General features: G+C 39.8%; 1 protein-coding gene across 5 annotated transcripts in view; it reads left to right on the top strand.

Annotated features, from left to right (window-relative positions):
- LOC131682572 (semaphorin-1A) overlaps positions 1–26,134 on the top strand; it is a 531,458-nt gene that overhangs the window by 470,071 nt on the left and 35,253 nt on the right. For all 5 annotated transcript variants that reach the window (XM_058964157.1, XM_058964152.1, XM_058964153.1 and 2 more), the window contains exons 10-15: positions 479–559; positions 10,011–10,156; positions 10,345–10,427; positions 10,490–10,633; positions 21,954–22,065; positions 22,422–22,609. In XM_058964157.1, the coding sequence (XP_058820140.1) occupies positions 479–559; positions 10,011–10,156; positions 10,345–10,427; positions 10,490–10,633; positions 21,954–22,065; positions 22,422–22,609 (754 nt within the window). The remainder of the gene's footprint in view (positions 1–478; positions 560–10,010; positions 10,157–10,344; positions 10,428–10,489; positions 10,634–21,953; positions 22,066–22,421; positions 22,610–26,134) is intronic.

Genomic DNA, 26,134 nt, shown 5'->3' with positions numbered 1-26,134 from the left:
AGCACACGTGGTTGCACCGAATCCGAACCACAGGGTTAAAAGCATCGGTGTATTGAAAATGCATTGGATCGTTTCATTATTTTTGGAACTAATTAAATTTCTAGACCGAGTATAATCAGTGCTGACGCAATTCTATTCGACGCCCTTTGGTTCGGTCGTTTCGGATTGAATCCCGCCCGGTTGTTCTTTGATGTAAAGCATTGGATCAACTGTCGGTATTACAAGTTCAACTGATCGTGCATTTCAGAAAGCTTTCCCTCATCGAAGCATAAATTAATTTAAGAACCTATCAGCAATAATTGAATTCGGAAACTATAATTGATTTCGGATGATGGTGATAAATCAAGCAACATGACTTTGATACGCCCCCGCACGAAAAAGCAAAAACTCTTTTAATTTAATTGACTACATACATAACATCGCACTTGACATTACCTAAAACTCTTTCTTCTTCTCCATGCCGAAAAACAACACGCAGGATATCGCCGACACGTTCGAAGGAAACTTCAAGGAGCAAAGTGGATTAAACTCTAATTGGCTGCATGTTAACCCATCGAAGGTAAGTGTTCCTCCTCGGTACCATTCACCTATTTGTATATTTTATGCTACCCAATCCTCCGCACCGTTTTAATCCATCGTTGTTTTCGTGTACCTACCGTGCTCCTTTCAACGCCTGCCGACTTGTGCCCAACCAGGGTGTATATATTTCATAGACCGAAGGGTACACTTTTGATGTAAATGATCAAAGGCATCAGACTCGAGGTGCGGTTCGTTTCTGCGTTGCACCAACGTCACCGCAGGCGAAAGCCAGGCGCAGCTCTGTACGGTCGACCGACTCCCCAAAAAAGAAAAGTCATAATCGACCATCAACAGCTTGTATAAAAATAATTTCTCTGATACGTCCCAGATGATGGTTTCCACCGTGAGCTGGGTAAATGGTCGTCTTGCTGAAGTCAGCCTTTTTCTGCTCGTACATAATGCTGTGCATAATTGGAAGCATTTACGAACTGGAATGATGCAGAATTACCAGCAGAAAGAAAATCCCTCTTTTTTCTAAATTTGATTTTTCCACAGCTTGCAAATATGATTTTTTTTAAATATTTTTATAAACTTGTTATAAATGAAAATGCGTGGTTGCATTTTCTAGAAAATTTTGATTCTGCAATTTGAAAATGATTTTCTGAATTTTCACAACCGATTTTATTACAGTGTCGTGCCGCTGGGTATGTTTACTGATTAGATGAATGTAGGTATTATGGAATCATATTTTTTAGAAGAGCACCGCATTACAATCGGTCGATTCGAGTTGTGGTCGGAGGCTGGCTTTTTTTGGTTTTTGGTTGGCTTCAGTCATGAGGGACAGTGTTACCATCAAGAAACTTGGATTGATTCTGTCTTGCTTTATTGTTATACAAGAAGGGGGCAAGCATGAACTCCTTCATCGAAAAAGGCATTTCGTTCACGGGATCGAGAGGGGATGTGGCGCGGTAGGTCTTCTGTACCGGGGCGGAATCCAGGCAAAGCTTACCGCAATTGAATATCCAACACTTTGAATATTCTATGCTCTGTTTTGATTTCGCATACGGCGGGTTTTGCCCCAGAGAGTGCTCATCGGAGTTTCTCTGGTTAATCCGCCAACGAGCCGGCGTCACTAACCTCGTTTCTTGGTTTTCATCACTCTTCATTCGCGTTTCTACCATCGCGTACTATCGGTAGCTAGCGGTTAATTCGTCATCGCGGTAGGATTTATACACGACAACCTTCTCAGAGGACACGTCTGAGCACTTTTGTCCAACCACGGATCGGATATCGCAGCGGTGTAGCTCTAGTCGATGTTTCATGTGAGGTCATTCGAAATATTGATTCATTCCGATGGCCTTGAGCCTTTGGTGGTTGAAACTACGATCAGTCGCTACCGTGGGAATCTAACTGTAGCGAAGTCAAAAAGAGGGATAAGTCTAGCGCACATGGGAGGAATCCGTGTCATTTCACCCTTGTTCAAGATTGTCTAATTGAAGTTATCGGTAAGGTCGTGGGTTAAGTTAGATCGGATATTATCGCAAAAGCATCTCCGCGCCGCACCGTGAGAGTTAAAGTCTCCTATAACTATTCGCGGTGCGGGCAAGAATCCTATAGTATGAAGCCATCGGTGTCCAACCGCGGTACTAGAATGAATATAAACAGAGGTTATGCAAATCTTTTTTTTATTATAAATATTTTAGCCTTATAGGGTCATTCGCCTCTTTTTCGGGTTACAGAAATCTTTTTTTTTTTTTTTTAATCTCTAACCCTATGTGCGGGAATGGGAATCGAACCGAGTTGAGCTGCGTACAAGGCAATCGATTTATCAACTACGCTATGCCCGTCCCCTATGCAAAGCTATTTGCTTTTGGTTTTTACTTTAGAAGCGACAACTTCAATCCCTGTTGATCATTCTGTAGAAGGAATAGCACTTTTTAATTCTCAAAATTACTCCTCCGTAGAGGGTATCTCGATCCAGGGGTATAATATTAAAATCGTGAAGGTCAACCAAGTTTCACATAATGTTTCGGGATGCTACTTCTGCAATTCTACTGTAGAACAGTTACCAAATCCATGGCCTCGTTCGATGAAGTAACCATCGAAGAGTACGATCGCTTCAAGGAGGGGATATTTGGCAGTTAACTGTTTTATAAATGTTTTACTGCAGGCAGAAAAGTTAGCATTAGACTTTTTATGTGCTCTGTAATATTGAAAGTTAATATTATCCAGTCCACAATGTCAGAGATATCATGCAAACTATCCGCACCCAATTGTGTGCAATTAAGACATTTCATGACACGTGATATAAACAGACGGATAGGTAAACGAAACTGGTGCAGAAGGATGTAGTTTAGCAACGCGGAGCCAGTGAAGGTGTCCCAATAACAATTCGATTGAAAGTATGATTTCTTTCCATCCCTCGCGATTAATCTAAATTCAAACGTTTGCAATCTGCTATTTTCATCGGCTGAACTAAGGGGTTCCTCAAACGGCCAGCCCCGTTCTCCAGCAGCTATTAGCATGACAAACTTTCGTCATGGACGACACCATCTATTACAACTCTATTAGCAGGCATACAAACAAATTATTTCTTTGTGAAGAGCAATCTCATTCGCTTGTATTTAGCTGGCTACCATTAAATTTATCACGACGGACTTTTCTGATTTCGGTTACAGTCGATAGCTGTGTCGTCAGATGTTGCGAGATTTGTAATATGTCCAATGGTTTATTTTTGGTTTGAAAGAAGACCACGCAAGGACCATTTTATCAACATGATATTCCTTCCTTCGAGCAATTTTTACTGGCATCTCTGGAAACGAATCTTATTCGATATCTATGTTATTATCAGGAGGAGAGGAAGCTAGTATCGAGGGATCCATCAAGCGCTGGTTCAACATCGCGCGAAGACAGAGGGGAAGAGAATAAAGGATGTGTAACAATAAGCAGCAGAGATAATTGTAATTTATTTTATTACATAGATCGACTTCCTAAGTGTAAAAATATAGGGGAAACCTGGGCTATTAAGACCGTGGGGGTAATTCTGATCCTCTCGATTTCTCAGAAAATCGTAAGACTTTCTAACTGTCGTACATATTCGTGAAACCGCTATTCTAAAACATTAATTTTGACAGCTGAATCTAATTCTTTGGTGTTGTTATATGTTCAGCTCTTAAAACTTCAGAACGAAATTAAATAAATGTTCTTAGAAAATATAAATAAAATAGTTCCTTGCATGATACTATCGGTCTTACTTCACAATTATTTTAGCCATATGGGTTCGCATCTTTGACGATTAACCCTTTAAAAGGATAGTGGTAATTGTGGTTAAATGGAAGGTGTGGCCCAATAAATTCTTTTTTCTTCTTTTTACGTTCCAAAAAGCGAAAAAAAGATTCGATAACGTATCTTTAAGGTCAGCTACATCGTGTTAATGGAGTAAATAACCCAATTAAAATATTTACCTACTTATCTCACAAATCCAGGAGCCAGCCGGCCTGTCACAGCAGGACAAAGAAACACAACCAGCATTTGTTCGCACTTGTTGCACAAAGAGTGTGCAGAAAATCTTGAAAAAGCTAAGTCATAAAGGTTCAAATTTTCAAAATGAAGGGTCTTTTCTTTCCCAAAAAATCACAAAAAATGGCTACAAGCAGGCCACCTCTTGATTCATTTCCGCCATAATCACTACTAACCCTCCGGAAGTCGCGCTTGGTCCACTGAACGAGCAGCCGCTGGTGCCCTAAGACGATTTCGCTAGATTTTCAGAGCAGCGTGCATTCAGTGCACTAGTGCGACTGACGGAAGGTTAAGTGTTGTTCAGCGGATCTGTAAGTAGAACCGGTCGTACAATTGCCAGGGCCTGGCAGGGTAATATCCGCGCTCTTTCAAATTGTCTACTTCAAACGTAGACTGGTAATTCGCTAAAACATTACATACAATATATATAAATAGAATAATAATTGCTTGACTAAATATAGTTGTCTTTTCTATCTGGAATCTCTTTTCTATCTGGACATGAACAAAAAGGTAGCGACTGGACTAAATATAAACAGTCCTTTCCTTAATGTACAGGAAGCAAGAAGGTTTGGATCCACGTGTCCGAACTTCCCGGATCCAGACACCAAGCCTGGGCCTGGCTCTGGTTCGGACCTGGAAGGGGAAAAGAGGTGGGTTAGATCCGGGAACTGGTCCGGATCCATGAACTGATCTTGTTCCGTGATTTGTCCCGGAGTCGAGGAATGGACCTAAATCGAAACCAGGTACCTAAGTTGACAGTCCGGTACAAGTCATCGCATCCATTTTCAAATATGTTATTATTCAATCCAACCAACCAAGCCAAAAATGCTTGATTCCGGCTGCTTTCTTCCTAAATTCCGGCAGAAACTAGCCACAATACCAATAGAAACCAGCCAGAATCCCGGATGGTTTTGTTTGGTACTAACACAATCACAAGAATCGACCGTATCAGCCCAAATACAACCAAAGCCAAGGTTGACACATAATGGGTGTTCAATAAAAAATATTTTTTTTTAATAATTTTTTCAACGAATTCAGTATTTTTTCATTAAAAGCAATGCTTATTCTTCAAAAAACGTCAATGAATATTGGAGTAGGAGCCTTGGTCAGCCGTACTACGCAACTTAGTCGCGGTGATCTCACAAGAGCGCTGTACGGCACTGACGTCCATCTTCCGGATACAATTCCGGATCCTGATGGTCAAAATCTTCGTATCCTTGGCCCGCTAATTTTTTTGGGCACTGATGAAGCCGAAAAAATCCTCAATGGGACGGAACTGGGGCAAGTTGATCGGGTTCCTTTCTTTCGGCACGTACGGTATCTTTTCCTGCTCAAGATACTCCAGCGCCTTCTTGGCGTAATGGGAAGACGCCTTGTCCGGCCAGAAGACGTACTTCCCATCCACATGATCCTCCTTCAAGAGCGGCAAAAGAATTTTCTCAAGACACTCCTCCTGGTACACTTGTTGATTGATGGCTCGGCTTGAACTACGGATTTGAAATTCCTCTGTCCGATATGGCGATGTATAGCATAACTTTTTTCAAACTTATGCTCAGGCTTATATTTTACTTCGGGGGGTGTGGCCGACTTGTCGCTGGAACCAGTCATTTCCTGGAATGTGGGTCTTTGAGTGAAAAGTAACTTTCGTCGACTAGCACGAACGACGTACCGCGGTAGTTCTTCGTCATCCACCGGCACTGCGAATTCACGATCGCCATCTGCTCGTTCGTGTACTCGGGGGACCGAGTCTTCTTCCGACAGATGATGTCCTCCATCTTGAGGTTTTGGTAAATCAAGGTATGAGAGCAGTGATATTTTCCGCCGGCGTCACACAAACTCGTTCCGTCCTTGTTGTCGAACAGCTTTTCAACGCTTCTTTCTTCTTCTTCTTCTTCTTCTTCTACGTCATTATCCTCGCCGGACGGCCGCTACAGACCTTCTGCTCCACGCCCAGGGATGCCAGGATCCGGTAAACTGTAGTCACTGGCACGTTTTCGTCTCGAAGGTGGTCTACCGTAAACTTTTTTTCACGATGACCAATTTCGCAAAACCGTACAATAGGCTCGCGGAGTGCTTGCTGTTTCGACGCCATCTTCGATTGAACTGACAGCATCGATCGAAAAGAAACATGCCACCCATTTCTAGGGAGTCCAGAGAGCAATTCTCTTTGAGAGAAAAAAAAATGCTCTTTACTTTAACCCTCTGCTGCCCAACCCCGTCTTTTGGCGGGGTTCAGTAGAATCGCTGTAAAATCTAAAATATACGATTTTGTGTTGTCAACTCAGCTGAAACCTCTTCAAAACGTTCCCACCTATCATACAAATACGTTATCTGCTTGTTGAAATCATGATATAAAATGATATTTGAGTTGAAAGTTGGAAATTCGACGAAAACGAGAAAAAAATATTTTGCATGTGGTAATACAATTCAATTGGAAAATTATCTCACATTTTGCAGTTTTCAATAAAAAAATTATTGGTAAGTTTGTTTACAATAGTACTTTGCCGTAGAATTGAAATTTGGTCTTGTACTAACTTGTAACTAAACTTATGGGCTAAAGAACTTACCCCGTCAAAAGGCGGTGTTGGGCAGCTGGGGGAAAAAATTTCGTCTTCGAAGTACTTCTGACTTTAAAGTTTATGTGTTTATTTTGCTCTGGTTTTCTCAATTTTCTACCGATTTAAACTAAACCACTTGCAAATGATCGGGAAATTATTCAAGATTGTTTAACTATACTTGTTGGTCAGGTCAGAGAACCGGTTCTGGTTTTCTAAAAATTCCCGTGCGGTCTGTCAGACGGCCACGTGAGCCATATTCAATAGTTATACAATTTCTAGCTCGAAGTGTGTCTTAGCATAACCTGAGTATAAATAAAAATCATAAATTTCAACCTTCTAAATGAAATTGGAGACATATTATCTTGTTTTAGGAAAACTAGAAATGATCCCTGCTTTGGCGGTTCAGAGGGTAAGCTGCTGGTCTCACAAACCATTCGTCACAATTGCAGAACTCATCCAGGAAATATTTGTAGTGATCAGTAGCATCGTCGCACTAGCCCCGTTATTGTCATGTACACTAAGAATCGGCTGCAAATTCTGTTGAAAAAGAAGGTCAAGTTCCAAAACGATACGGAATGATAGTATCAAAACTTTATTTTGATACTTGACCAGGTTTTCAGCTAAAACTGCATAAATCTCTAAAAAGGCCTTCAATCCTTCAAAAGTCATTGAGATGTAATGTGCAACGTTATTGTGCGTCTTCATGAATTTGCAAAATTTGAATTTTTGCAGAATTTTTAATTTAATTTTCGCAAAGTTACAAAAGTTTTTCTGAGCTCGTTTTTTTTTTGGTCAAGGCTCCCCACTGCGGGGAGACTTGACCAAGGCGTGGGGAGACTTGACCAAGAGAATTTTGAAAAATCATGACAAAAAATAATGACATAAAACATACTGTAATTATTTTTTTCCATATTGTCGAGATCTTTGGGTAGCAGCAAAAAATATAAAAGGATTTTTTAATGCATTTCTTTTTAAGGATTAACTGTACTGCTTGCATTGAATGTTCACACATCACGAAATCAGTCGTACTGTTGCTAACTTTGTTTACTAATACTAAAATATAAATACTTATGTTTGAGATGGGATTTTTATGGCGTGATTAACATTAACAGTAGATACTAAAGCGTAATAAATATCAAGAATTTTGTATCTTCCTTCAGCTAATTGCCACTTGGTCAAGTCTCCCCATAAAATCCTGGTCAAGTCTCCCAACATTAGTTATTGTGTTCAATGTCATTCAAATTCAAATTCAAATATGGCAGATTATGCACGAGTACGGATTCCCGGACAAACTGATGCGATTAGTGAAGGCGACGATGGATCGGGTGATGTGCGTAGTACGTGTCTCAGGGACGCTCTCGAGTCCCTTCGAATCACGCAGAGGGTTACGGCAAGGTGATGGTCTCTCGTGTCTGTTATTCAACATCGCGCTGGAAGGTGTAATAAGAAGAGCAGGGATCGACACGAGTGGTACGATTTTCACAAAGTCCGTTCAGCTACTTGGCTTCGCCGATGACGTTGATATTATTGCACGAAACTTTGAGAAGATGGAGGAAGCCTACATCAGACTGAAAAGAGAAGCCAAGCGCGTCGGACTTGCCATCAACACGTCGAAGACAAAGTACATGATAGGAAGAGGTTCACGAGAAGAGAATGAGAACCGCCCGCTCCGAGTTTGCATCGGTGGCGACGAAATCGAGGTGGTTGAAGAGTTCGTGTACTTGGGCTCACTGGTGACCGCCGACAATGATACCAGCAGAGAGATTCGTAGACGCATCGTGGCAGGAAATCGTGCTTGCTTTGGCCTCCGCAAGACACTTCGGTCGAACAGAGTTCGCCGTTGTACGAAGTTGACCATCTACAAGACGCTGATTAGACCGGTAGTTCTCTACGGGCACGAGACCTGGACCATGCTCGTGGAGGACCAACGCGCACTTGGTGTCTTCGAACGGAAAGTGCTGCGTACCATCTACGGTGGAGTGCAGATGGAAGACGGCACATGGAGACGGCGAATGAACCATGAGTTGCATCAGCTGTTGGGGGAGCCGCCCATCTGTCATACCGCGAAAATCGGACGACTACGGTGGGCCGGGCACGTAGCCAGAATGTCGGACAATAGCCCGATGAAAACGGTTCTCAATTGCAATCCGACCGGTACAAGAAGACGTGGCGCGCAGCGAGCACGATGGATCGAACAGGTGGAAGACGATTTGCGGACCCTTCGCAGATTGCGTGGCTGGCGACGCGCGGCCATGGACCGAGTGGAATGGAGGAATCTTTTGTATACGGCACAGGCCACTTCGGCCTTAATCTGTTAATAAAAAAATAAAAAATGTTCCAATTTATGTAAAATCATTTCACTGTTTCACAAAGATTACGATGGTATATTAGTACATTAAAAGTAATTAGTAGTCGAGTAGATATGTCCATACAAATTTTGATAAAAAATTACATAATTTAATCCCATTTTTTTAATCAGGTAATATTTTCTGTAAGGAAAGGATTTTTCATTCCACACTTTTAAAATTACCTTAAGGGACGAAACAAGTATAAAAATATTTTTGAAAAAAGATTTAAGAATCGAATAGAAGACACCATAGCCAAAAATAGAATTTTGCGCTTGGTCAAGTCTCCCCATGTTCCCCTATTCATTAGTTTTCTAAAGGCGCGATGCAACAATCCAGGATTTTTAATGTGGGCGGACAAAATCCTCTCGCGAACGGTTGGCTGATCTTCCATATCGCTCGGAATCTTACTGACAGCAATACATACAACCAAGCGGATGTACACAATATTCTCTAAAAAGAAACTCAGCAAAATTTGGGTAGTTTCGGTCAAGAGCAAAAAAGGTATACAAGTTTGAATGTGTCGCAATAATTATCAACTCACCAATGAACACGAAGTGCTGGTTTTTTGAGTTTGGTTATTATGCTTTCGGGAATCAATTCAAAAAGGAAAGAATCTGTAAAACACCATTCCTCTTCGTGTTTCGAGGACGATAATTACGAAATATATTGTATTTTTAACTTCAAAGATCTTCAGAAAAATTTTACAATCATCACGACATCCGACGTAAACATGGTATACATGTACTCAGTGCCGCATTTAATTTTCTTATAAATATTTGATGTTGTATATTAAGCTTCATGAAATCTCAATTCACGTTTGTAAATGAGAGTAAGGGAACAATTCCATTCAGCAATGTTTAAAAGTTTATTGCGGATCCTTATTGTAATATGCTAAAGCTTAAACAATTGGTGCTCCCAAACTTAAACGAGCTTTCATGTTCCGCACAGTGCCGAAAAGTTTTATCATTATTCTTACTAATTAATCTGCACTCCTGCCTACCACCATTAATTTAAAAAAAAACTAATTTACTATTGTTTCTTTTTTTCTTTCCCGCATACTTCACAGGTTCCGGATCCACGACCCGGCTCGTGCCACAACGACTCGCGAACGTTGTCAGATTTAACGCTCAACTTCAAAAAGACGCATTCACTGATGGATGAAAATGTGCCAACATTTTTCGGTTCACCGATTTTAACTCGCGTTAGCACAGTGTAGGTTCCCTAACCCCCCTCTGCACTATCTGGCGCTAGCTCGGTTATGTTAATTTAGCGCTATTAATTAAATCTAGCGACCAGTTATGATATATTTTCGCCAGCATAAATTATGCGATTCGCACCTTGTCAAGCGTAAATGTACTAATTTGCCCGTCGCCTTTCTTCCCTCTCACTTACCCCGTTAGCTATCGCTTTGCCGCCATTGCCGTCGATTCACAGATCAAAACTCCCGGTGGGAAAACCTACGATGTAATTTTTGTCGGTACAGGTAAGTTGCATCCAGTGTTGCAGTGTTCTGTTGTCTATATTTTTAATTTTCTTTTTCGTCAGACCATGGAAAAATCATCAAGACTGTGAATGCGGAATCGGCGGATTCCAATAAAAAGGTGTCCTCGGTTGTCATCGAGGAAATCGATGCTCTTCCGACTAGTGAACCGGTGCGAAGTTTGGAAATCGTACGAACGATGCAGTACGGTAAGAGATGTTCTCATTGTTTAAAATGCGATGTAATTGTCCATAGAAGGAATCTGATCGATGCTGTATTATATTCAGTGTTGGCGTGAGTTTAACAGGCAAGTCGCCTCAGAATTGATCAATGAATTGAACGCTTATTATAGTTGGGTATATATCGAATTGATTTCGGCGAGGTATTGAACCTGAAAAATACTGGTAAGATTCCATTGGTACTAATCGTTACTGAGGAGGCATCCAATTTATAGACTCCTGACTTACTCCCACCGGAAGATTAAAGTTGCAGTCTAAAAAGTAAAAATTGAGTTCCCATTTTATTGGAAAATGTACCGAACAAAAAAGTTTTATTCAAAAAAACTGATCTTCTTTGCATTTCCCGTTTGCTACTTCAAATTTCCTGCAACTCAGCATTCCATCCTCGTTTCATAAGTTATACAGAAAAAAATCCGTCATAAGTCTTACCACACAACCAACACAAATAGCTACTCCCTGAAAGTACGGACTGGTATGTTACAGCAGATGAACTTTATCGCAAAATCGAACTCAGACAATGACGGTCAAGCTATCATCATTCTAGCAAGAGCTAAACCTCTAATCAAGCTTGTTACCCACACTGTTGATTAAAGAAGGAAATCGAAGCCATTCGTCCTTGAACGTTCGCTCCGTCCGTATGAGAGATTCCCATATTGCAAATTATGTAGCGTTCATTTCCTGGGATCACTCTACTGTTGAAAGGATACAAAACGTGCGTCCTTAAGAATTTCTCTTCTGCCATCACAAACACATGCACTGAAACTTATGTATATGGAAACGAAACTATACCTACATAAGTGTGAATGTCTGTTGGCATCGGAAAAACGAACCCTCCGACGGGAGGAGAAACAGTTTCCCACTGTTCCTTCATAATGAACGAGAAATGCTCGCAACGCGTAAACTTACCGGAAACAGTTTTTTCCGATTTAGTTCACTCTCCGCTGTTACGAGTTCTATTGCCGGAATCCGATCTGGTTGCCCTCTGCCACCGGCGCGAGCAATCTTTTTCCGTCGCGCTTTGACAAAGTACTTCAAATTGAGTAGTAGTCGTTCCATGCCTATTTGTCCCGTGCTCCAAAATAAACACTTGTGAAAAAATGTGACCGAAGATGAAAATTTTAGTACCTAGGAGCGAAACGGCGTGAGGAATAAAGCTTTAGTATTCAACATTACACATTCAAACCCAACAAACTTTTCATTTGTAACTTGCACTTGTACTACTTTTAACGGAAAATGTTCATGCACAGAAATCTGGCAAAAATCGGGAAATGCTACGCCCGGGAATATCATATTTGGCTTAACAAAATGTCGAAAAGTAGCATGGGACACATATGCATAGAATGGCTGAATTCGAGAATAAACCACTCGTAACACGAGTTCAAATCCGAAACAATGTTTTTCGCTGTTTCGTTAGCAAAGGAGAACTAAATTGGAAAAATGCAAATGAATTTTTCAACAGGATTTCAATCGAACCGTTTTTGTATTATGAAACAGGTGCAAATGTATACGTTTTTTTGTGCGTGGTTAATTTGTGTACATTATATTATGCTAAGAATTCATTAGCAGATTTAAAAACACTCAAATTGATTTTGTTGGATCAATTCTCTTTTTCCGTTCTTTTTATGGCGGTCACAAAATAGTCTCATAACAATCTCATTTTTTCAGGTGCATCGAAAAAGTATGTCCACTTTTATTGTTTTAAAGTAGGTACTTCTAATGTTTAAATAGGGGGGGCGTCGGTTACGCCAAATTGTGACATGTTGTGACTCATTGGGGAGGGAGAGTAAGTAAGAACGCTACGTAACATGTTTTTGCCGAAGAGAATTTTTTTTCAAGGCATTGTTACGTAATAATGGAGGGGGGACTGAGAAATCAGTAACAGTTTGTTATATGGGGGGAGAGGGAGTCAATTTTGGACAATTTTTGCGTTACGTAATTTATGAATGGCCCCTAACATACCACATACTGGGTGCGAGATGTTAGGCATAAATACGTTGGGCATACATACGTTAGGCATAAGTACGTTGGGCATAATTGACGATAAGCATAATGGTTGATTGGTATAATATACGTTAGGCATAATGGACGATAATCATAATTCACAAAAATATAAGAGAATAACCAAGTTTTTTACGCGGTTTTGGAATTTACGCGATTTTCATTTACGCGAATTTTTGAATTTACGCGGTCTTCATTTACGCGGATTTTGAAATTTACGCGGTTTTCATTTACGCGGATTTGGAAATTAATGCGGTTTTCATTCACGCGGACTTTGAATTTACGCGGATTTTTAAATTCACGCGGTTTTCATTTACGCGGTTTTCATTCACGCGTTATTCATTTACGTGGCCTGTATCCCCCGCGTAAAAAAACAGAGTGTAATCGCAAGGCTTTCTTTATTGTAGAGATTTTTTCTTCCTTGAACACGTTTTTTTGGCTTAGATAAAACTACGCTTGCTATACCATACCTTCGTATAACTTTAACATGAGTCAGCAAAACGAAAATAAAATGCTATATATTTATCCCTTCCTGTGCTGGACGCTTTCTTCATTTAAGTGAACAGTTTTGGTTCAAGCCTATTAGATGTATTATTAATACAATTGTACCCAAATATTGAAAAATAAAGCAAATTAATTAACATTCATAAGTTTTGGAATTTATGAAAACTTGCTGTATTATGGACAGCTTTAGCAGGCCAGGGACGATATCTTGGTCGTCACAGTAGGGGAACATGAGGAAACTTGGCCAAGCGTGAGATTGAATAATTATCAATAACGCGTTCTATATGGTTCTTAATTTTTTTTATATTTTTATACTTGTTTCGATCCCAACAGGTAATTTTAATAGTTTAGAATTAAAATAACTTTCCTCATAGAAAATATTCCGTAATTCAGAAATTTGTGTTAAATGATTTAATTTTTTATGAAATTGTGGGACAAAAATTAGGTTCCTGCTCCGAGCAATTTGGGCCCCAAAACAATCCTGCAAATTGTTGGTTTAAAGTTTACATGGAAATTCGTATGGGAAAAGTGATTTTCTTGTACGCAGCGCATCTGGATTCGAGTCCCGACCCCGCACATAGGGTTAGAAATTTTTCGTAAGAGATTTTTCTAACCCGAAGAGGCGAATGACCTTAAGGTTAAAACCTGTATAATCGAAATAAAAAAAGTGATTTTCACAAATAAATTTCTCCAGGAGTCTCCCATTACCTCCTAAAAATAAATCAATCTGTGGTTTTAGTAGAAAATTTAACAAATAACAACGTCTCGAAGACAGCGAAACGATCTGACGCTTGTGCAAAAAGTTATTAAGCAGAAACCGATTGATGATCTGGCGATAAATAAAATATTCATTTTTTCTAGCACCACTGCTGTTGGCTTTCGAATCATATACAATGTTCTTTGACATTCTCTTATTGAGTCCAAATCAATGATCTGAGTTGTTTAGTCACTTCACAATAGTTTTTAGAAATAAAATGAGACTTCTTTTGTCCACAATAAGAAAAAGTTTAAAATTTTGTATATAATTCGACCATCAGCAGCAGTGATGCTATGAAAATAGAATTTTTATCAATCGTCAAAGCATCATTCGGTTTCTGCTTAACAACTTTTTGCACAAGCGTCAGATCGTTTCGCTGTCTTCAAAACCTTGTTTTACTGTTAGATTTCCTACTAAAACCACATATCGATTTATTTTTAGGAGATAATGAGAGACTCCTGGGGAATTATTTTGTGAAAATCAATTCTCCCATACGAATTCCCATGTAAACTTAAAACCATGAGCGCAAAAATATAGTTTCACCAATCTAGCTAAAAATTTGCACGATTGTTTTAGGACCCAAAAGTAACCCAAAAGTACCTTTCGGTTCCCAAAAACATGCCAAGGAATATGATTTTCATCAAATCCTTTTTGTGGCGTTTTCTCAGATACTTAAAGAATGAAATTCAACAAAGAAAAAAAATCGATTTTTTGAAACCATGAGAGTAGAAGACCCCCTTAACAGACAAAATGACAAAAATATATTTACAATACAAAATGTTTATAAACACCATTTCAAATCAAAATTCTCACAACAAAATAATTCATCATTTTTACGACATTTCAATTTATTTATTTTTTCAACAAAATGAATCAATTTGCGAAATTGCGATCTTTTCATAAGATATTTACGTTTATCCATCAAGAACAATAAATTTATCAAAATAAATCTGAAATTTCCTGTAACTGGTTTAATGGAATAAAATCGACATAGGTTTATTTTCAAAGCTGACCATTTTGGGCTAATAACAATTTGGATTGCAACACTATTTTCCAAAATCGTCATTTTTTCTCAAAAAAGAAGTAAAAATGGCAAAAGCATATGCATGAAATGCCCTCTGGATGCACTCAAAAGTCACAATAAACATCAAAAATGAGTTCCTTGATACTCAAAGCCGTCTAGGGCTCATAAAAGAAAGTAAAATTTTTATTTACAAAACCAAATTGTCGTTTTGGAAAAAAAACCTGGTTTTCAAAGTATTACTTTCTTTCCAGCTAGAAACCGTGAAATAATTAATACTATGATTCAGAATGAAAGAATGAGGAGCATGGTTTGTAACGACTTCACGGACCCCTAGGGGGCCGTGAAGTCGTTACTGGGGGTCCGTGAATAAAAATAAATTTTTCCGAGTGCATATTCAAATTTCAAGTCTTGTTTTCTAACAAAATAAAAATAACATATTGATAGCATACAAAATCGATGTTTATCCTTGGGGGTCTGCAGCAACCCAGGGGGATTTCTAAGGGGTCCGTGATACCAAAAGGGTTGAGAATCGCTGCTCTACTACGTTTCTATCATATAAGTCAACTTCATAGTAGTAGACTTTTACGATTTGGTTCAATTTAGCAGATACTGTTGGTTAGATTAGGTATCGACTCTGAGTAGCCCTATAGAGATTTTTTTCCTATCGCTATGATAATTAGTTGAGTGCGAATCTCTTTATATACTGAATAAATCAAGCGCTAGTAATTTTCTAACTCAAAGCCATATTAAGAAGAGAAAAGTTCTCGATGTCCACGGTGTACAATCAAATCATAATAAAAATCGTTTTAACTTATTCCAAGCGGAACAATAGAACCAACTTCAACCTTAAACACGTATTACATAACCCGCCCAATCAGCACAAAACAAACAGAACAATCAACCTCGAAAGCACAAAAAAATAAAAAGTTTATTTCACTTCTTCACTTATCATTTTGTTGCCACCATCTCTCACTTCCCAGGGCACAAAGTACCTCGGTTCGGTGGTCTGTTTGCCCCCATTTCAACTCCTAACCGCATACCTTCAATTCATCCCGATCTGTCAGAGGCAGCCCTCAACTGGTTGGTTGGATACCTTCTTACTGCGCCTGGGAAGGATAAATCTTATCAACCTTTTCTTCCCACACTAGCTTTTGCTGTTGTTTACACACAGTTTCTGTTCACCAGCAGTGCTTCCCGGCACGGCAAGTAGATACGGAAGCGTAGTGCATGCCAAGGGCAGAAGCCGGATCGGATCGGGTTGTGTAACTTGAAGGGCAGCGCCCGAAACTGGTAACCAGCGTCGCGTGAAATGAAGTTTTTCTCTTCGTTCCAGTTTTTCTTCTCAGCAGTGCTAGCTAATATATAGATTGCGCCTGGTTCTGGGCCATCCAATGCGTCCAAGAAAGTCTGGGGCAGTGCAAGCTGGAACCAACTTTTAGAGACGAGTAATTACAACTTGGTCAAACAAAGCGCTAAATTATAATTTAATTGATGTTTGTCGAGTATGTGCACTCTGCAGTTTGCCAAAATATATGAGTTTCTGCTGAAATACTGCCAGAGAACGAGAAATTCATTAGCCGATAAAAGTTTGACGGATTCAGTAACCTATAGGGCTAATAATCCTCTGCAGAAATAGGTTATTTCAATTTGAAATTGAAACAACAATTGTAAATTAAAATCGGTTACTTGTAATGGACCCAAACATTTAAGTGACACACTATAAGCTACGACTTCGTAAGATACGACCTTTATCTTTTACAGTCCTGAAGACAAACAACATTTGATTTTTTTCTTAGTTTTTTATTTACAATACTGCCTTAAGTATAAAGCAGAATGTTTTGTCAGACAGGCAGCGACAGGCCTTAACTAAAAAGATTCATTAGTAACACGGTGCTACAAAACATAAAATTAATGTACTTTTAAAGTGGTCTGTTAAAGGTTGTAGATCTTGTCAAATAAAACGCAAATCCACATTTGATCAATTTAATATATCCTCAAAACCTTGATTTATACAAAAAAGAAACATTTTTCATGATTTTCAGATCGAAAAAAATTCTATGCCCTCATTTTTCAACAGATTTTGAATTCTCTGAGTGTTTTGAAAAGAAGAAGAAAAGACCTTCCCAACGGTATGCTGTTATGTTCTTTTGTTAAAAGTACTATGCGGTTTTGGGACAACAATATGAAAGTAACCATTATTTTGCGATTCTTTCGTTAAAAATTTGAAAATTGCTCTACATTTTTATTAGGAAGCGCATCTGCTAAAATAAAAATTTAGGGAGAACATTTATTTCCGCATCCAATGACCTATTTATGATCAAAATCGGTTGAAAATGGCAGAGTTATTATTTTTTCCAAATTAGAAACTTGCTCGGATGAATTTTTAAGGGGACAGTTACGTATAAAATTTTCACCTGCACTGCCCGAAGGCCATGACTGCTTTTTTGACTCTGAACTGAATGTGAGCAGACCATTTCAGTTTGGAATCCAACATAACTCCAACGTATTTGACTTGATCGGCACACAATAGCTCAGAATCAAAGAACTGCAAGGGACGAACCCCGGTTGTTATTCGCTTCTTCGTGAAAAGAACCATTGAAGTTTTACTTAAGTTAACTGATAATTCAACTTCTCCACACCACTGGTCGACAGCTCTTAATGCGTGTTGCATTAAGTCAAAGATTGTTCCGATGCAAAGTTCAGTAATTAGTATTTGGTAATCATCAGCAAACCCGTAGGTTGGAAATCCAAGCTCATGGAGTTTCTTCAACAAGCCATCGGCATCCAAGTTCCATAAAAAGGTGACAGAACGCCACCCTGAGGACAACCGCAAATACCAAGGGGTGAGTCGCTTAGAACAATGTGCCATACACACTGTACCACCTAGCATAACACGATATAAGATTACGATTCACAGTAATACACGATCATTTCACTCGTTACCACAATGTGTGGCGCAATGAGGCACACTTTTGACAACTCAAAAACTGTCAACAAAGTGTAGTTGAAGAATCATAGCAACCATTGCTTTTGTTTAACTGAACACTATGGCACAGCGTGGCACATCGTGGCACATTACGGCACAAGCTGCCACGCTGTTTGTTTGTGAGCACAATTTGATTTGTGCTAAGCGACTCACCCCTTGGCAAATACTCAACTTCCGTATCTCAGCCTGTGGCAGTGACGAGCAAATAATGCGGTTACTAAGCATTGCGTTTATCCAATGCGAGATACATGCAGATATCCCATTACCTCGCGTCGCTTCCAGAATAGACTGGAAGGACACATTGTAAAAAAACACCCTCAATATCTAGGAATACACCCAAGCTAGATTGCTTGAGCGATAAGGCTTTCTCAATGTTGTAAACAACATCGTGAAGCAGAGCGATCGTGGATTCCCCACACTGATAAAAAATTTTAATGCCGAAAGTTTCGAAAAATTGTTTTTTTTTCATAAATCAAGATTTTGAGGGCAAACAACATTTTTCACATAATTTCTTGTGTTGAATTTGGCGAGATCTATAACCTATACTAGGTCACTTGAAAAGTACAAAATCACTATAGCACCGTGTAATCATCCCATCGATCGAAACAGAAAGCAACACGTGAATAGAAAAATTATTATTACGAGGCTACTTCAGTGGCAAATCATTCTGATCGACCCTGTGTCGAAGATAAAATTATGTGTACGATAGATTCAACGAAAAATAATTACGCTTCCCTATGTGAATTTGTGAACAGCCAACAACAGAAAAATTCTCAAGCACTCCCACTTCGACATTTCAAACTTAAATAGATGAGAATATATTCATCGCTGAGACTTGGTACCTTCGAATGAAATATTGTTAAATAACAAAGATGCAGTCAGAAAATGCCCCTTATTTAGAATTTTAAGTATAAGATAAATAGCGCGCAGGTTAAAAGAAGGATGACATTTGCATAGATATCTATGGGATTACAAGAGGTGACTACGTCTGAAGTTGGGGCACACTGAAATGGAGCATAGCACCCATGTATATGGAGTAGGCGCGGCGAATTCCTTCACCAAAAGGGGTGTAATGATTACACCACCTAGGCAAAACCAATCAGTGCAAAAACAGTACGACCAGGAAAATTTACAGCCGCCGCATCAACAACAGAAGCAGCCTCGACACAGCAGCAGCCGCAACCGTACCTTTTAACAGCAGCAACAATAACAGGAACAGTGTCTGGTTTAAAATACCAAGTTTACCGAGTATAATAGTAGCCAAAAAATGGTATACTTACTGTACAACCGTGTCGACAAAGGGAGTAATGTGCCCAGGGTCATCAAGACAAACTCCAGAGAACTTAAACCGTTTCCCTCTCTACGCCAAAGAAACCAAGAGCTTCACCAGGTGATGCGTGACCAGGATGTTGCAAGAAATGCAAGGAAGCTCTCTGTACCGTGGACCGTGGTACGCGTAGCGAACGAAGCAGCCACTAACGTGTGAAAAAATGGGAAGTCATCGGCGACACAAGACGGAAGTATAGGTCCGAAAAGCGAAAGCTCTTCAAGGGACGAAACAAAGCTGAAGCACTCATAGTCAAAGCTCGTACGAGAAGGTACTGCGCGCAATGCAGATAAATCTGGCACACAAGGAGCTGGGCTCAGACGTTAAGAAAATCAGGCGCACCCGTACCGGAGAGATGATTTTGGAATTGAAAAAGAATCCGAAGTCAAACAACTCTGCTTATAAATATATAGCTCTCCGAGAGGGTGAAGCGGTGGAAGAGAGAGCCTTGTACTCGGAGGCAACCATCCAATGTAAGCACCTGGATGAAGTATTCTCGGAAGCAGAGCTAAGAGAAGCTCTAAAATAACAGTGCGAGCTTGGAGAAGTGCATGTGACGATCCGAATGAGAAAAGGACCTTTCGGCACGCAGGTGTCTAATTCGGCAACCTGGCTAGAAACTGCAATGCACCTGACAAGAGAAAGTTGTGCAGAAGAAGGTCACAAGGCGAAAGACTGCCGACAGACTCCGAGATGTCTGATCTGCGCAATGAAAAAGGTAACAACCACGTAACAGAAGGCCCACGTTGTTCGGCCTTCACTGCAACGACTGCAACAAAATCACAGTGAAGGTAACTCAAACCAACCTGCACTGTGATATAGCACAACACTTGTTGTGGCAATTTATAGCGGAGTCTAAGTGCGAAGTAGCTACAATCTCGGAGCCATACCGTATCCCGGCTAGCAATGGATACTCAGATCAGATCAGATAAGAACAGATATCGCAAAATCAACGGCAATTTGGACAACGGGAAGGTATCCTCTGAAGCTGTTAGTAGAATGGGGCAGTCGCTTCATCAACTCAAAGAGAACTAGTCTAGTCAAGGCCTTTGCAAAGCAGAACGTAGAGTCTTCATTGAAGCGTTGAGGCGTGAGTGCAATCACCTGTACTTCAGTGCATATGAAGTGATAACGGCATTAGTAAGAGTGTGCGATGCAACCATTCCAGGAGGGGGTAAACGAGGGTATAGTCGCCGTCCAGCCTTCAGGTGGAATTTGACGATTGCTGACCTTCGTGCATGTTGCCACCGAGTCCGGAGGAAAATGAAGTCCCCAGAGTGGCAAGGGCAGCTCTAAGACCAGCGTATAAGGCGGCAAGAGCCGCAGTTACCTAGGAAACCGAGCTCAGTGAAAAAATCTGGCTAAAGGAGCTCTACCGCAACACCAATTCAAATCCGCGGGGCGACGCCTATAGAATTGCCATGGCGAAGATACGAGGATCAGCGGTACCACCAGTGGTAGTTGTAGCAAAAGCCTTGAGAACCAAGAAGGCCCCGGGACCAGACGGTACTACCAACGTAGCTCTGAAAACAGCAATTATAACGAACCCGGATAAGTTTACGTCCGCGTTGCAAAAGGGTACCGATGATGGTAACTTCCTCCCATCTGGACAAAAGACAAAAGCTGATGTTATTGCCGAAGCCATGCAAGCTGCCTTGAAGATCCTTCAGCATACAGGTCGATATGCTTGTTGGATACAGTCGGCAAGCTGCTTTAAAGAGTAACACGCTTACAACATACGCGGAGGGAGAGAATCCCGATCAGAATGAAATAACAAGTTTATAACAGAATGCAATTTTCGTAACAAATTGTGTTATAAATTAGGTCTCGTTAGTAGTTAAAATAACAGAAAATTATAACAAGTGACAACGCAAGATATGTTTTTGAAATATTTTTGTTATGTGTTTCTGATCGGGATGGCCTATCCAATAAGCAGTTCGGCTACCGGAAAAGTAGATCCACTGTAGGCGCCCTAGAGGCCGTCCAAAACCACGTAGACTCATAGCGAGGGCCTAGCAAAAGTCTATCGTATTCTACCTTTGTTGGAAAAGTCTACGTAGACTTTGGTTTTTGTTTTTCTCGTATTACTAATTATGAATAGGATTTAAAGAGAGTTTTGCTCAACATATTAGTCGATTCAGCCAGAAAGTTATTATTTATGCGGACACATGTATGTACACTATTCAGGTACCTAAAAACCTAGTTATTGTTATCGTGGGGAGGGGTCAAAAAGTGTCAAATTTCGGTCTACGTGCAGTTTAAGAATGGTCCCTTAGGGCAAGGTAGCCCCTTTGAGGATCACCATATTTTTTCTTCACACTCTTGCTCTAATTTTAAAACATTTTAACATGTATCTTGGAATCCAATTTCTTTCTTGAAGCAGATTTTTGTTCTACAGATAATCAACTATTTTCCATAATCATTAAATCCTGACAAATATTTGTTTTATCGGATTAATTTTTTATGTCAATACAAGGTAAAATTCCTTCACCAATGTTTTTTTCAATCTTACGCAGCATTAGATTCCTAACTATGTGACAGGCTTGACGAATAAAATACTTCACCAGCACAACCAGATAATAACAAAAATTAATGCATAATTCTTCCTTCATTTTCACGCTTTTAATTACCACTGTAAAATAACAACCATCGACCACGCGGCTTCGAATGAAACCGGGGAAAAACTATCCACAGACACGCCAAAGGATGGAAGTTATGATGATGGGAAATTAATTATAGTCACCGATACAACCGTGATAGCGATTAAATTACACCGTTGCAGTAGTGAAAAGATAACAAGTTGCAGGTAATTAAACGCGGCGCACGTATCGCTGAGGGGTATTGGAAAAAAATGAAGTGCGCCCAGCGAAGACGTGTATAATGCTTTATGATGATTGAAAGTTAAAACGCGACGGCAAACCTTCCTACTGAACCGCAACAGGAGCAGTAGCCGAGCGCATTACAGTCAGGGAAAAGCGAAGGAAATAAATTTTCATTTATGGCTTTCGCTTTTACCAAGCTCATTCATTTTCACGGCTTCCTTCTACCAGCGGTTCAGTTCCAGCAGTCTCACCCAACGATGACGACGATGGCCCACATTTTCACTAATATGCCTGTATTCTCTCTTGTGTCCTATTTCCTTCCATCAACCAACCACACCAGCGAGTGCGTGGCTTTACAGGATCCGTACTGTGCCTGGGACAAGATTGCCGGCAAGTGTCGATCACACGGCGCCCCTCGATGGTCGGAGGAGAACTATTTCTACCAGAGCGTTGCCACCGGGGATCACGCTGCCTGCCCTTCCGGAAAGATGCCCAAGGATGCCAACGTCGAGAAGCAGGGATACCGAGGTACGTACTTACCATACGAAATGCTGTTTAATTATTGATTCGCAGCTTTGATGTCTCTCGAAGACTTGACGGGTGCGGGTGATTGGATTTTCTAATGGGTTTCTCATTTCACTCAGCAAAGTCGGAGTGTTGTGGGTGGGGGATGTTTCCGATGCAGTCTTCTGTTGGTTTTGCAGTGTCGGGGATGCTATTAAGAAATTGAGATGGATTATGATGAATATGTAACGCATCCGCCGCACAGTAGACATGAATGGCATGCTTCCGGAGGAAGCTGCCGCTCATACGGTATCAGTTTCTGGTGTGAACCGTAACATTAGATATCATTCATTTGTTGATGAGGCCAACATATCCAGCGTGTAGCATGTACTCATAGATTATGTGGCGAATATTCTTGTCACTAATCTAGTTACTTCGTCGGAAGTCATTTCGATTGTTACAGCGACAGACACAATATGACAGGTGGTTGGTATATCAAATGTTAATCTGCCATCATATTTTAGTGCTTTGAGACTATTTAACCCTCCGGCACTCGCGCCGTTGTATTTTGTGCAAAACCTTCCGAAACTCTAGCGAAATCTTCTTCCAGCACCAGCGCCTGCTCACTCGGGGAGCCATTCGCGCGAGTGCCGGAGGGTTAATAGATCAACACAACAGTTAGTAAGATCAATTTAAACAGATTCCACATGATCGAGCTAGCACTCTGTGTAGTAATGATTGAGCCAATTACTGTCCATAATAGTGAACTGGTGAGCCCCGGAAAAGAGGTATAAAAAAGCCATTTTTGTTATTTTTTTCGAAAAAAAAACCTGTTTTAATCCACCTAGACAATGGTGCCTTTCTCATTTGTCCAAACTACGATTCCATGACTGGTTATGTTTAATATAACGGTGGAAATGTATATTGAATATTCACATACATACATATGGATCGATAGCCACGAACTACAGGTGCTGTGTCGACGCTGAAACACTTGAAACCAGAGGCGGATCCAGGAGGAAATTTTTCAACTTGTTAAAAAAATTTAAGCTAGTCGCTATCTTAATGTAGTTTGAAACTCAAAATCATTTCAAACCAAAATTTTCACTGGTTTTTAAAAAATGCGGTTATTGCGCATTGCGTAAAGGTTTCTTTTTAAAATCAAAATTTCAAACCCAATAGAAAATTTTATTCTGGATCCGCACCAGCTTGAAACAAAAATGTATAATATTTAATTAGCTTAATCAGCATTAACTCAATGTCTTCTTTCTGCTAACTTATTTTATCAAACGCGGGGGGGGGATGTGAAGGGGATGAATAACCCTCAACCGAACCACCCCCAGTCTATCTTGGTTTGCCTACTGGGTAATGGTGATTGGGATGAGAGATCAAAAACATTATTTCGGAATGAGTGAAGCAGTAGTAATTGATATGCGGGAAAAGTGCGGTCACATGCAATTTTTTTATATAACCTCAATGTGGTATATGAAATATCGTAAATCGAAATTGAGTTTCTAATGTTCGCTAGCTTCAAACAGCAGGACAAGTCGACATGTTGTGTTATTTGTAAATAAAAAATATTGACGAGTGTCAATTTTTCGGCACTAACGCAATTGTTCAATTGCTCCATAAACCGATTTTCTACTTCAGCCTTGGAGAACCATTTTTTTTTTGAAAATTGGTTTTCTGCAACTTAAAAAACCCGGAAAGTTTTGTCGCCTTCATATATAACGGTTACGTAATCTGTTGAAACTTAATGATGAGAACGGTAGGACGTTTACGAAGTGGTAGTAATACTCTATCCATAATTGCATATTTGTCCCCTGTTCTTTGCAATTCCCTATCTACATTGCAATTATAACCAGTGCTGTTACTAGTTACCTGTTCAGAATGCAATGAAAAGATTGTAACAGGATGCATTTTTCGTAGTAAGCTGTGTCATAAATCTGGTTTTACAAGTAGTTAAAATAACAAAAAATATAAGTTACAGCGCGAGAAATAGTTTTGAAATGTTTTTGTTAGGGGCCATGCATAAATGACGTAGCATTTTGGGGGGGGGGGGGTAGGGAGGGTATACCAAATTTGTGACGAAGTGTGACGAGGGGGAGGGTAGGGTCAGAAGTTGTGCGACGTAGCATTATGTTTAAAACCCATTGTTTAGAGAAAACAATTTAATGATCCTCCATTCCCAAGAGAAATGAATTTAAATTCAAACAAGTTACTTTTGATGCGGTTTTTCATGAGGTAAATTTTACGATTCGCAGAATTTCAATTTCAAGTTAGCAAAAATACGAAAAGATTTTGTATGCGGATTTAACTTGCTACATTAGTTAGCTAATGTTGCTAACTAGTAGACTTAGTATGCTTCTTAGAATCATTGGCAGCTACAGTATTGAGAGAACTTCTCGTCATGCTCCCCTTGACATATAAAATTCAAAACAAAACTATCAACACTATATTTGTGATGAAATGGGCTTATTTTGCACGTAATTTGCTGTTATAATGAAAATGTTGATAAAAGTCGTCAAACATTTCGAAAGGACATGTATTTAAAATAATTGAAAAGCATGTAATTTTTTTTCATCACCCGGGTGCTGTGCATGGGACGAGGGGGAGGGGGTAGGTAAATGCTACGTTATTTACGAGGGGGAGGTTAGAATTTTGTGACCAAATGCTACGAGGGGGGAGGGAGGGGTCAAAAATCGCTGAAAAAAGCTACGTCATTTGTGTACGGCCCCTTATGTGTTTCTGATTGGATAATCCTGCCAATGTGATAATTTCCGATAGTAAGTCAGTATAGCTGCACTGCCCCTTTATGCAATTGTGACGTTAGCGCCGATAGGAATATTTGTCAGGAAACCCACTTTTGTGTTTCGTAATGTGTCCAAAAGCACGAATAATATTTCAACTATCTGTTTTGTACAAAATGTGTACAATCCATCGTAGATAATAGATAATTGCTTTAATTTACACTGTTTTTCGAAAACCTTGTAAATTTTAGCTAACGTCATTTTTGCAAAAAATAGCGATTTTATTTAACTATTTTTATGCAATTCTGACGTACGTAACCAAAACCAGGTAAAGCATGTCGTGTATTTTCAACCGTTTCAACTGAATTACCTGAAACTGATCATGAAGTCGTCCAAGTTTCCTTGTGGTGGTCTGGCCAGATAGTTTTAGATTTAAGATTTATACGGATGTTCCTTGGATTAAATCCGAGGGCCATTTAGCACATTTTCACTAATTTTCCAAAGTTTAGTCGAAAGTCTGGCATTATTATAAAATGTATTGAATATATTATCGTACATTTGACCACTATGAATTCATTCTGGTATCATGTAGGCCTTTTTAGGCAACGTGGAAGCGGTTATAGACTGGAGGGCCCATTGAATGAGATCATTTAGATAAGAATTCAAATCTGAAGATAACAAACATTGATTAATTTAGACTATGAATCCTCTGATTTTTTGGATTCTTATATAGTATATTGGCTCATGCACCAAACAACTCGATTTTTCAGATCTTGTAAACTCCCTTGATAGGAACCAA

This window comes from Topomyia yanbarensis, chromosome 2, assembly GCF_030247195.1.
Source record: "Topomyia yanbarensis strain Yona2022 chromosome 2, ASM3024719v1, whole genome shotgun sequence".
Lineage (NCBI taxonomy): Eukaryota > Metazoa > Arthropoda > Insecta > Diptera > Culicidae > Topomyia > Topomyia yanbarensis.
Note: the sequence above shows the minus strand (reverse complement) of the source record. Positions and strands in the feature narration are given on the sequence as shown.